Source organism: Zosterops lateralis (genome assembly GCF_965231275.1).
Source record: "Zosterops lateralis genome assembly, chromosome: 15".
NCBI classification, from domain to species: Eukaryota; Metazoa; Chordata; class Aves; order Passeriformes; family Zosteropidae; genus Zosterops; species Zosterops lateralis.
The window spans coordinates 14,360,477-14,377,201 of record NC_139775.1 but is presented as its reverse complement, the minus strand read 5'-3'; the positions used below and the strand labels follow the sequence as shown (position 1 = coordinate 14,377,201).

Genomic DNA, 16,725 nt, shown 5'->3' with positions numbered 1-16,725 from the left:
CACGCCTGGTGCCCCTGCCCTGCCGGAGGTCCCGGAAGCACCGTGCTGGGTTTGGCTCTGGCAGAGCCCTCCCCTTTCCCTGCCAGCTCCGAACTCGTTAGCAGCCAGTTCTTGGCGCTCCTCAATGGGAGCGAGGGGCTGCGAGCGCTGCCTGTGCCGCGGGCCAGGGCTGGCTGCCGGCTCCCACTGGGGCGCCGGGAACCGCAGGGCCCATCTGGGGACCACATGGGAGCCGGGAAACACCCGCTGACAGCCCCGTGGAAGTTCTTCCCCTCCCATCCTCAGCAGGACCGGGCTGGGGACAGGATGTGGGTTGGGGGTCCCAGCCCACAGCGAGCCCAGGGGGAGAGGTGAAGCAGGGTGCAGGGGGTTAGAGCAGTCTGGTGAGTGTGGCCAGGCTCAGTTTGCCGTGTTTCAGTAGCATCCGGGCACACACGGGGCACCCAGCTCCAGGAGCCAGGATTCAGCATGGATAAAGAGCCCGGGGATGCAGCCAGGGAAGTAAGTCCCTCTGTCATCATCGGCATGGCAGAGCCTCCTCTTGTGTCTGTGGCATGGAGCAGCTTCCCCGCAGCCCTCTGTCCCCCTCACCCCGGGTGACAGGGTGTGGGGAGAGCCCTGGGGACACATCCTGTCCCCTGTCACACTCACATTACCTGCTCCCACCCTCCACTCCTTGCTGGGAGCTGGGCCAGCTGCTCCACAAAGCAACCACGCTGCCATGGGAGGGGGGAGTCAGCACTGTCACTGCTTGCAGGCTGTCCCCACTGCTCTGTCCCCAGGGCAGCTCTCAGCAGAGCTGGGAGCCCACGTGCTCAGCCCCAGGGCAGTTCACAGCCACGGCTGGTGAAGCACACGTCCCCTCAACGTGCCCAGCGTGGCTGGCAGCAATACTGACAGCCCTGTCTCCTGTGCCTTGCAGAGTGTCCCGGGACACGACAACAACAAGGACTCCCGGCTGCTCTGGATGGGCTCCAGCGATTGCCTCATCTCCGTCGGGTTCAGCCAGGTACAATCCTCGCCAGGAAGGTGGCCCTGCCACCACTGGGATGTTCCAGCCCTACTCCCTGTGGCTGCTGTGCCAAAGCACCCCAAGTACTTTTCAGGCAGTCTGTCCCCCATGAAAGCAGGAGGTCCCCTTGCCAGGTGTCCTGGCCCTTGCTGGGATGGCAGGAGGTGGCTGGTGAAGGTGGTGGCACTGGGAGCCATCCAGGCAGCCTCAGTGTCCACTGATGCCATGTCTGTGTCCCTGCAGATGCGGGAGCGGGAGGTGAAGCTGTGGGACACGCGGAGGCTCAGCGGGGCGACGCTCACCGTGGCACTGGACACCTCACCTGGGTAGGGAGGGGGACTCAGCACGGGGTGGGAGGGTGAGCAGTGGAAATGGAGTGGTCAGGGAGCCATCAGGAGTGTGGTGGTGGAGCAGGAGCTGGCAGAGAGCTCTTGGAACCAGCAGCACTCAGCCACAAAGCTGGGGACAAAGCTGGTGACCACACAGCTGCATCCCCATCACCGTTTGGGTGAGATGGGAGGGCAGAGGCAGTACTGGTGAGGGCACAGGGATGTTCTGTAGTGCCGTGGTGGGTGGTGGCACTGCTGGGGACAGTGTCTGAGGTGGCTGCTGATGGGTGGCCTTGTGCACTGGGGCAGCACCACAAGATGCTGCAGGAGAGTGAATCCCTTTGGTGCTGCTGGAGCACTGGAGCAGCTCAGCCGTGGCCTCCCACTCCTGCCATGCTTTGTGGTGCCATGGTGGCTGCTCAGCCAGCCATGGCCGGGCCAGCACTCATCAGGCAGCCCTGGGGAAGTGGAAAAGGAGCTTTGGTGGGTGTAAGGGGTCAGTGCCCTTGTCACAGCACAATGGAGCCGTCTCCATCTGCAGGGCGCTGCCAAGGCTGGGAACCCTCCAGTCACAGCTGGCCTGGCCTCTCCCACGCTGCCCACTGAGCTGGCCTGGCGTCACCATGGGGGCGAGGAAGTGGGAGGAGGAGGCTGTGCCTTCATCCCACCAGAGTGATGGGGGGTTAGGGCACTGTACTTGTTGGGATGCACTGGAGGCCACCAGCTCTTCCCAGGGCTGCTGGCAAAGCTCTGCCTTGCTGGGACCCTCTCTGTGTGCTGAGCTGGCTCTGTGACAGGCCAGGATGCTGGGGCAGGCCAACACAAGGCCTCTGGTGAGGGACTGAGTGAGCTGTGACAGTCCTTTGGCTGTCCTGCCAGCATCCCCCACACCCGTGTCAGCTCCAGGCCGGAGCTGGTGGCAGCCAGGACAGACAGGAGGGGAGAGGAGAGGACCTGCCATGGGCACGGTGGGCTGGTGTTGGTGTTGGTGTGGTGGGAGCAGAGCGAGAGGCTGCCAGGGGAGCAGCTCCCAGCTCTCCTGCTCTGCCAGTTCAGTGAGCAAAGGCCACCATCAGTGTCCAGTGAACGCTCCCAGGGGAGGCTGAGGCTGCTGCAAGGGCTCGCTTTGGGGTCCATTATTGCTCTTGGCTGAGAATCCAGTGGGAATCACCCCGAATCCTCGCTGGGCCGGGGCGAGCCAGCCGGCCTAAATGGGATGCAGGCGCTGCAGTGCTCGGCCCCCTCAGCACAGGCTGCAGTTATTTTGGCTGCCGGGTTTATCGGCGCAGGAATGCGGCTGGCGGGCGCTGCCTGCGCGTCACTCCGGGGCCCCGGGGCTGCGTGGCGGGGCCAGCCGAGAGGGGCTGGGGGCGGCGGGGGCGAGCGGAGACCCCTCCCCTCCCCCGTGCTGGGGAGGTGCTGTTTTTAGGCAGCCGCGCCGGGGCCACCGCGCTTCCAGCCCCGCCTGTAAATGTGGCGGGGATGACAAATGGTGCAGGGGGATTTGGGCTGGCTCCCGGCGGAGGTGCCGAGCGGGGGCCGCGTTCTCCCTCCGGCACAGCCATCCCCAGCAGCGCCGCGACACTCAGGAGCCCTGGAGCCACGGCAAGGGCACGGGGTGGATGCTCTTGGGGTCACCAGATCACCAGATGTGCTTGGGGCAGAGTTAGAACTGGGGGACAGGGACTCAGCCCCCCAGGGATGGCCGAGGGTGCCCAGTGTGGGGCACAGGGATGTGTTGGGCACTGCAGCGGTGCTGGCCGGGCCATGAGCGGGGCGTGGGGAGCAGCAGCAGCAGCAGCAGCAGCTCGTTGAAGCTCTTAAAGGAAGCAATCAGTGGGCGGGCAGGAAACTCATACCATTCATTACTGACGCCAGGCCGGCAGGAAGGGGAGTCCGCATCCCCACCGCATCCCCACCGCGCCCGCCGAGCCGGCACCGCGCGGCCCCACGGCACCCCAGAGCAGGGCCATGGTGTGCCCCGAGGTGGGGGATACCCCAGTGGGCTCACCCCAGTGCCCACAGCAACAGCAAACTCTTCAGGCTGGTTGTGCCCTGTTGGGAAAGACCAGAAAAATCCCTACAGTGCCCCTATCCAGCATCTCTGGAAGAGGGCAGGGAGTGGGAGGCACCAGCCCCGTGGACTTCCACATCAGCATGTGCCTTTTGAGGGTTCTCTTTCCCAAACCCTGAGCAGGTGAGATATTTCTGACCACACAAACTTCATTTTCAAAGCACCCCGAGCATGTCAGGGCCATGCTTAAGAGCTGACCCCACCAATGCCCAGACACTGAGGGAACAGGAGGTGGGAGGTGTGGGTGGCCAGGGCCCCTCTCCACATCCTGGTCCCCAATGTGCCACCCCTGGATACCTACCTGCTGTTCCTTCAGCTCAGGTTTTGTCCCCCCCATGGCCCCCTTTAATTAGATCAAGGAGCAGCAGGGCAGGAGCCAGGAAGGGGCCTCAATAGGTTATTGTTGCCCTAAATTGTAACCAGCACTGGCGGGGTTGGGTTACCGGCTCTGACTTGGGGTCACCGACCAGACCCCGCTGCCACACGCCCGGGGACGGGGCTGTCACCACCCTGGTGACAGGAGAACAGCGCCTTCCTTCCCTCACTGCTTCTTTCAGTGTCCTGAAAATGTCCCCAGGGAGGCCAGGGTGCCATGGCCAGCTCAGGGCTGTGGCTGGGGCAGTAGGGATGAGATGCCAGGGTCAGCAGAGGTCCCAGGAGGCCGTGTCCCCGTGGTGTGTTCCAACAGTGGGCATGTCCCTGCAGGGCAGGATGGTGGTGGGGCTGAGGGATGGGGACAGCTGGATCCCCACCACCCTTCAGAGTGCAAAGCCTGACAGAGCTGGGAGGTGCCGGAGCCGAGACCTGCCTGTAGCAGGGAATTGGCACAGCAGGCTGTTTGTGGAGGGATTTGGGGCTGTTTGGTTCAAAATCTGGAGCAGGACATTCCCTGAAGACACCGCCCAGGGGGCTCAGTCCCTAACACCCACCCCTGCCCCAGCCAAAGCCTGTGGCTGAGCCAGCTGCTGGGGTCAGGCTCGCAGCCCTGGCATCTCCCACCACCAGGGCACCCAACCCCACTGAGCCACATGTTCCCACTGTCACCCTGCCACCCCTGCAATGGGACCTCAATGGCCAGTCCTGCTCCCGTCCTGCCTGCCACCCTCTGCAGTGCTTTTTCTTGCAGCTTAGCAGCTCTTTTGGGTCATACTAGGTGTTTTGGGGGTCTCTGAAAAAACCCACCCCAGCAGGAACAACCCTGAGTAGGACAGGTCCATTCTTGTCCCCATCCCTGTCCTGTCTCCCTACAGATCACTGAGCTGACATGTGCTTTCCATCAGTGGGAAAGGGATTTTTCCTGCCACCCTCAGACACAAGGAAGGGGAGAGGCCACCCCACCCCATCAGGTGTCACCCCAGTGGGACCCATCCCCGCGGGGTTACTGGGCAGCCACATGAAGGGATTAAGGCGGGGCAACCACCCAGCCCATGTCGCCTGTCCCGTAATTCCACTGGGTAAAAATAGCCCAGCACTGGGGCGGGATGGCAGCGCCCAAATCACTCCCAGATGAGCCACAACCTCGGTGGCCAGACGGTGCTCCCTGGCCTCCCCAGCTTTCCAGGAAGTTGATGAACTCCAAAGCTCTTCCTGGCAGCACTGGGGTCTGTGTGGTGAGCACAGGCCTGTCCTCCTCCCAGAGACTGGGCATCCAGACCCCTGGCATGGCCCCTCGGGGCTGTGCTCCAGACATGGGGACCTGGAGGACCCAGCAGACCTGTCTTTGGTTTCTGTGGTGTCCTGCCTGAGACCAGGGGTGATTTTTTGGGAGACCAGAGCCCTCCAGCCTTGCCACATCAGGGTGCAGGCAGGATTTGCCTGGGTGAAGCCGGCGGCTCCTCCTGTTGTGGCTCCCCGCCGAGCCCCCATCCTGCCGGTGGCTCTGGCCGGGGCTCTCACTTACCGGCCCCGCTGGATCGCACAGAGAGAGAGATTTTTTTTGGGTCCATTTCAGGGGGTTTTGCAATCCTTGTCGGCGCTGATTCAGCTTGCAGGAATTAGCAGCGCCGCACGATGTGCCGCTCCGAGCGGCTCTTGGCGCGCGACGGGGCTGCCAGTGGCCAAGGGAATTTTGTGCTGGGATTCAGGAAGCCACAGGGGCTGGACAGTCCCATTTTGGGCACTGCTGCTCTCCCGCAGAGCTGCCCGGGTGCAGACAGTGGGTGTGAGTGGGGGCCAAGCCCTGCTCTGGCTGCAGTGTCCCCATCACTTCTGTGCCAAGGCTGAGCCCTGCTGAACCCTTGTGCAGCCCAAATCCTTAGCTCAAGGCATCCCAGAGGTGCTTCACCTGCCAAAACTGAGCCCTAACTTTGCTTCTACCCTCCTGGCATCTCCACTGGAGCTCCTTCACTCTGGAAGCCCCTCCAGAGCATTGGGATCAGCAATGGGAGGTTCCAAGGGGTCTCCAGCACACGCTTGGCATGGAGGGTGGTCTCCTGCTACTTTCAAGTGGAGAAATCGGCTTTGTTAGGGGAAGGGCACGCCATGGAGGCAAAGGAGGGGGGAAATGAGGGGCTGGAGGGCTCCTGACGCCGGTACCACCGCGGGGACACGCCAGGGGCTGGCCGGGGCCGGCCGGGGGCACCCGACGCGAGGCCGCGGCTCCGCCAGGACTTTTCTTCTCTCCTCCTCGCGAGGCTGGAAAATATACAAAGCTCGCAGTGAAAATATTTACACAGCAGCAATTTTGGGAGGAATTCGGGATGTTAATTTGAAAAATCTGTGGGGAGAGGACCACAATGGGCCCTTTGAGCCGGGCGAGCGTGGCCATCGCAGCGGAGCCGCCCGCGCCGGCGAGGGGCCCCTCCTGCCGCTGCGCCGGCCCTAATGGGAGCCAGCCCTGCCGGAAGCCCACCTGGGAGCCGGGGGGGCTGTGCCAGACGGCTCCACCGACGCCCCGCGCCCCTAATTGCATCCAGAGGCGCTCCCTGCCCCGAGGGGCCGCGGGGTCAGGGCCGTGTCCTGCGGCGGAGCGGCACGGCGATGACCCTCGGCTTCGGCCCCGCGCTGGGCTCGTTCTCTCCAAATCAAACATACCTCGGCGGGCAGGGCCCCAACCTGGAAAATTCCAGGCTTAAAGATAAAGGATTGGAAAACGATTAAAACCAGAGGGTTGGAGCAGAAAGCACTTGGCAAAGGGAACCTGCCGAGCGTCGGCTCGCAGCCCACCCCGCCAGGGCCAGCGCACAAAAGCGGCTGTTCCTGGGGCCGGGCAGAGGGGGCTCTGCCTGCGGCCCCCGGGCTGGGGGGGCCACGCAGGCTGACACTTGTCACGGGCGATTTGGGGGTCCCGGTGCCGCCGCGGGTGACGTCAGGAGCTTGGGCTGGGCTGTTTGTCCCGCAGCTGGCCCCGGAGCCATCTGGCAGGCGGGGAGGGATGAAGTAAGGCTGGATGATGATGCACAGGGCAGGGGCTGATTTGAACCTCGTGGCCTCTGTTTTGGGAACGCATCCTTAGCGCCCGAGGTGGGGGGCAGCGCCCTGAGGGTAAAAACGCCCAGAATCGGGAAAACTCCCTCCTCCCTTGCCCTGACTCATCTCCACATTTGCCAACAACAACGGGAGGACACGGGTGACCTTCCCGCTCCTCTGCAGGGGACACACCACACTGCCCACACCCCTGCCTGTGACGGGCAGTGCCTGCCGAGGTGCTCAAGGCTGCACAGAACTTTTCCTTGTTGTTGTTATTTTAATTATTTTGGGTTTTGGTTTTTTTTTTTTTACAAAAAGACACCCTTCTGATCCGCCTTACAAAAGAGATGTACACAAACCTGTACTAAAAAAAGTCTTCCCAGAAGAAATGGGAAATAACGGTGTATAAATATTCTCTCTGAGTTCTTAAAGCTTCAATTCCCGGTTTGCCTGCTCGGCACTTCCTTTGGCCCGGGGGCTCCCGAGGGTCCCAGCACCTCGGCCAGGCCGTATTGCTCACGTCAGCTTCCAGGGAGTCGAGTCATGGGCCGTGCTCTGCTGAAGGACCCTTGTAACCAGCACGTGGGCGTCCCTCAGACCAGTCACAGCAGCTTTCTCTTTAGCAGGAGCTAAAAAAAGCCCCCCAACCCCCAGATTAACCCCCCTTCTCTTCCGCTACCCATGTTCTAGGTAGAGTCACAGAAATCAAGGCACAGGGCAGGAAAATTCGTGTCTCCTCCTGAAGCGTGGCAGCCTCTTGGAAATTGCACGCTGTGGGATTGAGGGGGGGGTTCTGCCTCAATTCAGTCAGCTCCTTGGCAATCTGTATCCCAGAGGGACATGGCCAGGTGCTGCCACTGGAGCTCAGCCCTCCTGTGTGTCCAAGGCTCTGGAAGCCCCGTGGGTTCAGAAGTAGGAGGGTTTGAGCCCTGGGGTGTTGTTGTTGCTGGGGTAGTGCGACTGCATGAGCGGCACCTCGCACTCAGAGCCGCCAGAAAGCATCGCTGCCTCTGGCACCTTGCAGCCGTGGCTGCTCAAATCCCCGTTTTCCAGGCAGGCTTTCACCCCTTCCAGCTCCAGCGGGCCGGTGTCTGCCCCAGCGCTGGCGTGTGCCTTGGCCCGGCGGTGCCGGCAGTAGTACATGGCGGTGCTGACCACCACCAGCAGCAGCAGCGCGGCAGCCAGCGCAGGGATGAGGATCAGGGCGAGGTTGGGGTCCTGGCTCTGGGTGACGGGGGAGTGCTGCTGCAGGCTGAGGGGCAGGGTCTGTGCCTCGGCGCAGTGCTCCTCCTTGGGGACCTCCCCCAGCGCCCCGATGCAGACGCGGTAGGTGCAGTTGGGTTTCAGCGCCCGCACCGTGTACTCGGAGAGCGAGGCCGGCAGGCGCAGCATCACCGGCCGCTTGTCCGGCCCCGACAGGTTCCGGTAGCTCAGGCGGATCCCCTTCAGCTGCACCTTGGACTGGATGTAGTTGTGCAGGTCCACTTTGAGAGAAGTGCTGCCCACCTGGGCGATGCTGACCCGCTGTGCAGGCGGCAGGGCTGGCGTGCCCGGGGCTGGCGTCGTTCCCCTGGCCTCCACCTCGCAGTACACACCAGCAAAGCCCGTGGGGCACAGGCACTCCAGGAGGTTCTGGGCACCCAGGTGGCAGGTGCCGCCATTCAGACACGTACGAGGGGGACATATGGGCGCTGGGGGGCTGGTGGGGGCCGGGGCGCCACTGAAGGGCACCAATGTGGAGCTGCTCTGGGAGTCTCTGGGCCTCAGGGTGGGTGCAGCGGTGCTGGAGGGCGGCGGTGGGTGGTGGGTGGTGGGCAGTGGTGCAGGTGGCAGCAGCGTGGTGGTGCGGGGCGTGGTGGGCGTGGGGGTGGTGGTGGGGCAGCCAAAGTCAGTGTACTGCAGGTGGTGGAGGAGCTTGCCGGAGTTTTTGGGGGGGAAGTGGCAGCGCGTCTCCTCAGGGCGCCGCAGCACCACACCGCTGGCATTCACCCACTGCACCAGCCAGCTCATCTGGCAGATACAGTTGAAGGGGTTGCCGGCAGCCGTCACGGCCCGCAGCCTGGGGAAGAAGCTGGAGAAATCCCGAGGGATGGTGTTGATGTTGAGGTTGCTGATGTCCAGCTCCTGGAGGTTGTGGAGGCTCTGGAAGTCCTCAGCCGGCAGCTGGGAGATGCGGGCGTTGCCGGCCAAGCTGAGCCTGGTGAGGCTGCCCAGCCGCCGCAGCACCGCCGGGACACGCTCCAGCAGGTTCTCAGAGACGTCCAGTTCATGGAGGTTGTTTTGGACCTGGAAGAGCTCCTCGTTTAAGCTCGTCAGGCCCAGCCCCGCAATCTTCAGGGACTCAATGCTGACGGCATGGAAAGCCCCTGGTGCAATGTCAGGGATCTTGTTCCAGCTGATGTCCAGCAGCAGGAGGTTGGGCAGGTCGAGGGGGGGCACAGCCCTGAGCTGGTTGTTCTGCAGCTTTAGCTCCAGCAGATTCTCCAGCGTGTCAAAGGCAGCAGCGTGGATGTGCTGGATCCTGTTCTTCTGCAGGTAGAGCCGTTCCAGCAGCCGCAGCCCATGGAAGGTCTCATTGGTGATCTCCTCCAGCTGGTTGAAGGACAGGTCCAAGTTAACAAGCTCCGTCAGGGGCTGGAAGATGTTTCTCTGGATGCTGGTGATCTTGTTTTGCGAGAGGTCCAGGAGCTGGAGGGCGGGTAGCCCTGCAAAGCTGTCCTCACTGAGGGTTGTGATGCCATTCTCGAAGACGTAGAGGGAGAGGGTGCTGGGGGGCAGCCCCTGGGGCACCGTGGGGCCCCGCCTGGCCGCACACAGGATGGTCTTGGGGTCGTGGCACTGGCAGCCTGCAGGACATGCCCCGGCCAGCTCCCCGTGGGCCAAGAGGAGCAGCGTGCAAAGGATCAGCTGGTTCATGGTGTCAGCTCTGCAGAGAGACAAGCACAGCCAGGGTTAGGGGATGGGCCCTGCTGGGGGGTACCCAGGGCTGGCAGGGCTGTGGGGCACCTCTGACCCCACTCTGCCTCCAGGGCACAAAGACTGCCCACCCCACATCCATGCTCCCCGCTCCCCAGACCCCCAGGATTTGGGGATGCTGTACCTTTGCACACCCCAGGCTCTACCATGAGACACGTCCCACTGGCATTGGGGCCCTCTTCGGTGGAGCACCAAGACCTTTCCTAGTACTCACAAGGGCCCCAACCTCCCCAGCTGCTCAGCAGGGTGCAAATCAAACACAGGGGATGCGGAGAATCAGAGCACCGGGAAGGGGTGGGAGCCTGGCCAGCCTCCCCTGCATAGAGCTCAGCTTAACCCTTTGCTTGTGCCTCTGTCGCAGCAGCTGCACCCTCGGGGGCTGCTCCTGCCTAGATCACCAGCAGCAGCAGCCCCTCCTGTGGACAGGGGCACCCAGAGGTGACCTGGGCCACAGAGTGTGGGGCTGGAGGAGACCCACAGAGTCCCAGGGCTCATACTCACCCCCAGCCAGCCCCTGTCCCCACAGGTCACCTTGCTGTTCCCCTCACTGTTGCACTTCAGGGACTCAGCACAGCATCATGGGCTGTGTCCCTGTCCCTTGAGGACTGGGTCAGCAGAGATGGGGTGAACAAGGCTGTAACGACCCCAACCCCAGCTCCCCATGGATGCCCTGCCCGATGTCACAGCCACTCTCTGTGTCCCAAAGGGCTCCCCTCTCCGCCCCATCTTTCAGCCCCTTTAATGACACTAGGCTTGGCCAGAGACTCACAATCTCCTGCCAGTCCATCTCAGGGTCAGGGGGAGGTGGCCGAGGGGGATTCCCTGGGCAAGGAAGAGGCGAACCCTTCCCCAGCCCCATCTCTTGGCACCTCCTCCCTGCTCAGAGCTGTCGGAGCTCCAGGCAAACCCCCCTCCCCCCCGTGGCTCACGAGGGGCCCCGCCGTGTGTGGGGGGCTGCAGGTCACACAGCAGCACGTGCCGCCTGCCCCGGCCCCGTCAGCAGCGCAGGGACACCACATCCTGCACCAGGAGGGTCTGGACTCGAGCTGTGTCCTCTTGTCCCCCTGCCGGGTGGTGGATAGGGTTAACACTGCAGCCAGCTCTGTCCTTGCCTCTTCCCGAGCGGGCCCCCCTCAGGGTGGGGTGAGCCCACGGCTGGGCAGGGTCACCAAAACTGCCTGAGTCACTTGGCCTGGCCGGCCCTGCCCTGACGTGACCTGTGCCGTCAGCTCCTGAAACCAGGGAGGAGCTGTGCCACATCCAAGAGGTCACTGTCACCCAGGGGTCACCATCACTGCAACCCCAGCTCAGCCCCCTCATCCCTATCAGGTGCCCCTGCACCCCACATCACAGTCAGGCTGCCAGAAGAGTTAAAAACACACCACGGAGACCCTGTGAAGTGCTCTTTGGGGCTTGGGGCAGACCCAGCACCCCTCGTGCTGCTGGCAGAGCCCTGGGTGCAGGGTGCTGGTATTCCAGCGGTGCCCGGGTGGGCAGTGCCGGAGCGGGGCCAGGCCTGCGGGATGCTGCCGAAGCCGGGGCTGGTTTTGCAATGCCAGGGTCGGGTTTCGCTGACGTGTCCCGTGCTGCAACCAGCTGCTGACTCCCAAGTCTCTCTCGTCCCTTTAATTACGCTGGCATTTCCTCCCCGCCTGCCAGGCTCCCCGCTCCGGGCAGGTTCGGCCAGCCCGGCCACGGCCGAGCATCCGCGCCTGGCCACGAGCGCCGGGCGGGCTGGCACTGCCCCGAGCCTCGGCCACCGCCGTCGGCACACGCCAGCACCCCGCCCCGCCTCCCCGGCACCGTGCTGCTTCGAGGCACAGAGGATGGGACTCCCCCCAGAAACGGGGGGCAAGGGGAACAGCCGCCCCAGGTCCTGGCAGGGTCCCCAAGGGTGGAGAGGGGGGCCCCCCGTTTCTGCTGGAGGTGTTGGGGCCGCCCTGCCAGCGGCCTGCTGCTGCTGCTGCCTTGGCTGGGCTCCCCCGCGCCTGCACCGCAGATATTTGCCGAATTATTCATATTTTCCGGCTGCGGGGAGGATCTGGGCTCAGATTCCCCCAGTCCCGGCTCAGCTTTTCCCTGCCAGCCTGCTGGGGTGGGAGTGCCGTGTCACCCCCCTTTCCCTGCCTGCAGCCCACCCCGGGCTGGGACAGGGACAGGGGCTGCCCTGCTCTGTACCCGCCTCCTGTTTTTAAGGACGAGGGTGATGCACTGCAGGGTGACACCTGTGCAGGACAGGCTGGAGGAGCTGCAGAGTTCCTGCCTCTCCCCTCTGCCCGGGGAGCTCAGGGAAGCAGGCACAGCCGGGATGTCCCTTCCCGCACTGGCAAGTGCACACAGACAAAGCCAGCCTTGTTGCTGGCCCGTGGGCTGCCACCTCGGCCGGTGGCACCGGAGCAGGAAGGTCGGGGGCCCCGCACCGTGCGGTGACAGGAGGAACACAAGAGCCTCTGCCAGGCGGGATGCAGATGCTGCTCCCCTGCCTTCCAGCCCCCAAAACAAGCCGATGTCAGCACTCGCCCCTCCCGCAGCCAGCCGGGGGGATGCGCAGGATTAAACCCTTAATCCTCCTCCCCTTCAACCCACCCTGCGCCGCCGCAGCTCCCACCTCCTCCCGGCTCCCCTCCCTATTTAATTAAAGTTTCCGCAGCAGCCCCGCAGGAATGCGGGCCTGGTTATTGCATTCCCCGGAGCGCTCGCCAGCCCCTCCATCCCGCTCCTGCCCCTTTGACCCGGCCGCGCTCCCCATTCTCAGGTGCCGGCGAGGAGGAAAAACCAGCAGAGCCGCTTTGCCGGCAGCCAAACCGCCCCGGGAGGAGCCCGGAACGCCGGCGGAGGGTGGGAGGAGGCCGGGCGATGGTGCCACGCGTGGCCCGGGCAGATTCCTCCGGAGTGACTGGGGCAGCCGCGGCTGTCCCCGAGCGTTTCCTCCCGCCGGCAGAGCCAGCCGGGCAGGCAGCGCTTGCGTCAGGGCCACCCGGCCGGCCTCGGCGTGGTGCGGGGGAAAAACAGTCATTAGTGTCATCCCTGATGGAGGCACTGCCCAGCGCCGTGTGGGCAGCGGCACAGCTGGGGCAGGGCGCTCCGGCCGCCACAGTCCCAGCAGGAGGAGACTGGTCGGTGTGGGGAGTGCTGACAGGAGTGGGTGTATGGGGGGACATTATTGGAGGGGTTTAGTTGGAAAGAGGAGTTTCAGAACTGGAGCATCTCTGTTGCGATGTGTCGGTTCCTGTGGCAGTTGTCAGCCTGGGAGGGAGGCAGGCGTGGAAAGGGACGTTTACCTCACGGTGGCCCAAAGTCACACCCAAAGAGGGTGACAAGCGCCAGCACACTCTGAACACACGGCAGGTGACACTGAAGTGCACAGGGGCTGGTGGCAGGAGGAGCAGTGGGGCATCCCTGTCTCCCTGCTGCCCAGCTGGCCCTGCTGGCCCCGTCCCTCTGTGCCAGCCCGAGGGAAACCCTTGTCAGCACCACTGGGGACCCGCCTGGCCCCACAGCGGGTCACTGACCCGGGACACCAGGACCCGAGGACAAGCAGAACGAGGGCAGCCAAACCCCACCCCAGCCGAGCCCTCCGCTGAGGAGAGGGGTGGTGGTGGTGGCAGTGGACACTGCTGCCAGCAGCTCCCACCCCTGCCTGACCCCAGCAGCAGAGCCCAGCCACCACATCTGCTGGCACAGAGCAAGCACGGGATGGTCCCAAACCCATGCTGGTCCCGTGTGGGTCTGGAGCCCTTCTGCTGGCAGAGCACCTCACTGCCACCCAGCCACGCCGGATGGAGCCGTGCTCCATATCAGCCGCAAATACATCCTTCCCCTTTGCCCATGATGGATGCAGCTCCAGGCCAGGATCACTGGGCCAGACCCCAGCGTGACCCCTTGGTAAAACAGCAGAGGCAGGGACAGAGAAGCGAGAGCCCTCTGTGGAGCCTTGTCCCAGCCCACTGCAGTGCCATCCCCCAGCCCGGCAAGGCCGGGTGCCCCTGGCTCAGCTGAGGCCTCGCAGGGAGCAGGACATGCCAACCCTCAGCCAAGGCCCCGGTGACACCCTGTCACCCCGGGTGCCCAGGCCACACCGGGTGTCCCACGGCCCAGCCCAGGCCCACCAGGGGCCCACCGCCCCCTGAGCCCGCGGATGCCCGGCAGAGCCCCCTCCCGCCCTTGGGCTGCCGCCCCACGAGCCCCGGCGGCCGTGTGGAGGGTCGGGCGGTGTGGCGGCCGCGGGACTCACCGTGGCGGGCGGTGCGGGGCCGTGCGGGGCGGGCGGTCAGTCCATGGCGGCAGCGCAGCAGCGGCCGGGCGAGCGCTCCCCTCACTGGCGGCGCCGGGCGCGGGGGGCGGCATTTAAATGGAGGGGGCGGGGCCTGCCCTCCCGCCGGGCGCCCATTGGCTGAGAGCACGGAGGGGGCGGGGCGGGGCACGGCCGCCATGGAGGCTCCGCCCCCGCTCACCTGGGGCCCGACGGGGGCGGCACCGCGGGGACCCCCGGGACCTCCGGGACATCCAGCGCCTCTGGGAACGTGGAGCCACAGGGACCCCCCGGGACCCCCGGGACACCCAGCGCCTCTGGGAGCCTGGAGCCACAGGGACCCCCGGGACACCCAGCACCTCTGGGAGCCTGGAGCCACAGGGACCCCCGGGACACCCAGCACCTCTGGGAGCCTGGAGCCACAGGGACCCCCGGGACACCCAGCACCTCTGGGGTCTCAGAGTGACACAGAACCCCGGGACATCCAGCTCCTCTGGGGTCTCAGAGTCGCAGGGACTGTCAGGACCCTGGAGCACCCAGACATTCAAGACCTCTGAATCATAGGGACTCCCTGGACCCCCAGGAACTCTGGGACCTTAAAGTCACAGGGACCCTTGGGATATCCAGGATCTCTGATTCACAGGGACCCCTGGGATACCCAGGACATCTGGGACCTCAGAGTCAGAGGGGCCGTTGGGGCACCCAGGACCTCTGAGTCACAACAGCCCCCAGCACCTCCAGGACCTGTGGGACCTCGGAGTCACAAAGACCCCAGAGGCCTCCACAGGGACCTCCAGACCCCGTGACCCCAGGACCTCCCAGAGTCACAGGGACCTTGAGATTTCAGGAGCCTCTAGAGTCACAGGGACCTCTGGGGCCCCCTGGGAACTCCATGGGACCCCAGGGCTCCCCAGAGTCACAGGGATCTCCAGGATCCCCAGGAACCCCATGAGACCTCCAGGAGCTCTGGACCTCCAAAGTCACAAGGATCCCCAGGACCTACAGGACCTTTGGAAACTCCCAGACCTTCAAAACCCTCCAGGGCCCCCCAGGACCTTCAGCATCCCTGGGGCCGGGGTGCTTGTGAATACACACAAGTGTAGGGGTAGATCCAGCTATAGGTATCTCCCTCATATCCCCAGCACCCATGGGACCCCTGGCAACTCTGGTAACAACAAAGGCTGGGTTGGGTGTCCTTGGCACCCCCAGGGACCCCCATATCCAGTGTGTCCAGGGTAACCAGGGATTCTGGTACCGATGAGCCCCAGTGCCCTGGAATCCCATTCCCCCCTTGCCCCTGGTGTCCACAGAGCTCCTGCCACTGTGTGCCAGGGGCAGAGGGACAGTGGGTGGCCATTGCAGGGCTGTCCCATGCCCCTGTGACAGCAGAGCAATGCTCCCTGTGCGGGATGGTGAGGATGGCATGGGCTGGGCTGGGACAGGCAGGTCCTCAGGGTGCCCTTGTCCCAGGCCTGCCCCACTGTGGTGGTGGCAGTGCTGGTGACTGTGGTGACCCCAGTGCCTGCCACGGGCATCCTGGCAGTGTTTGCCTAGGTCGTGCCAACAGCCCCTGACATTCCACTCACAGCTATCCTTCATGGCATGGCATGGCATTGAGCGGCTCCCTCCCCTTGGCACAGCCACAGAAATGTCAACTGAATGTAACAAATTGTCCCTTTGGTCTCTGCTTGCGGCGCTCCCTCCTCCGCCCCTGCCGAGGGGAGGCACAGAGGTGGCTCTGTGCTCCTGTCACCACTGTCCCCTCGGGCGGCTGAGGGACATTCCCTGTGGTCCCCTCCTGCCACCGAGCATCCCCCCAGCCATGGTCCCTCTGGCCATGGAGCACCCTGGCTGCAGCCTGGGACAGGGAGCAGGACAGGGAGCAGGGACACGCTCCAGCTGGCACAGCCGGGCTGCGGGGCACTCCCGGGGCTGGCCCCAGGGCACTCCCGGGGCTGGCCGGCTCCCCAGGTACCGGGAGAGGTGGGTGGTGAGAGCCGGGTGTGCCACGCGCCCGCCCCAAACTGGCCAAGCCGGCCCAGCCAGCCCCGGGGCAACCCCGAGGGTGCCAGAGGCCTCCCCGTGGGTGCCACGGCCAGGCACAGGGAGCAGGGCAGGCAGAGGGATGCCCCACGGCTGGGCACGGCTTCAGAGCAGGCACTGTGCAGCCGGGGCTGGATGCAGGTGGCAGTGACATCCTGCTGCCAGAATGTCAGCCCAAGCTGGGACAGTGAGGGTTGTCACTTGGGGACCAGCCCAGCACCCTGCAGCCCCCAGCATAGCGTGGCCTTATCCTGCCTCATGCTTCCCCAGGATGGGGTTTGGGGTGTGCACTGGGAGGGGAAACAAGATCCAGCCCCACATCCATTGAGGTGCTGTGCCCATGGGGGCCCCCAGCTCAGCTCTCCTCTTCTTTACAGGGTGACCATCCCGCTGTATGACGCCGACACGGGGCTGCTGGTGCTGGCAGGGAAGGTGAGGTGCTGTGGTTGGGGAGTATAAAGAGGCATTGGGGGGACAGGAGGATGCAGGGGAGTGCATGTGGGTGCAGTGAGGTCCTTCCTACAGCCCTGCTCATTTCCAGTCCCCACCACCTCTCTTCCAGGGAGAAAACCTCCTGTACTGCTTCGAGGTGGCCCCCACGCAGCCAGCTCTCACCCAGGGTAAGCAGGTC

At 64.4% G+C, this 16,725-nt stretch overlaps 2 protein-coding genes across 2 annotated transcripts in view; one reads left to right on the top strand and one right to left on the bottom strand.

The window, feature by feature from the left end:
• The window catches only part of LOC310915520 (coronin-7-like), a 34,311-nt gene that overhangs the window by 13,738 nt on the left and 3,848 nt on the right, over positions 1 to 16,725 (top strand). Inside the window, exons 8-11 of the mRNA XM_083872462.1 lie at positions 923 to 1,009; positions 1,256 to 1,338; positions 16,472 to 16,526; positions 16,657 to 16,714. Of these exons, the coding sequence (XP_083728588.1) occupies positions 923 to 1,009; positions 1,256 to 1,338; positions 16,472 to 16,526; positions 16,657 to 16,714 (283 nt within the window). The remainder of the gene's footprint in view (positions 1 to 922; positions 1,010 to 1,255; positions 1,339 to 16,471; positions 16,527 to 16,656; positions 16,715 to 16,725) is intronic.
• On the bottom strand, positions 6,871 to 14,146 carry VASN (vasorin; the record flags this gene model as incomplete). Its single annotated transcript, XM_083872463.1, has 2 exons — positions 6,871 to 9,749; positions 14,034 to 14,146. The coding sequence occupies 2 exons, from the start codon at positions 14,144 to 14,146 to the stop codon at positions 7,730 to 7,732; spliced, it is 2,133 nt and encodes a 710-aa protein (XP_083728589.1). The 3' UTR covers positions 6,871 to 7,729.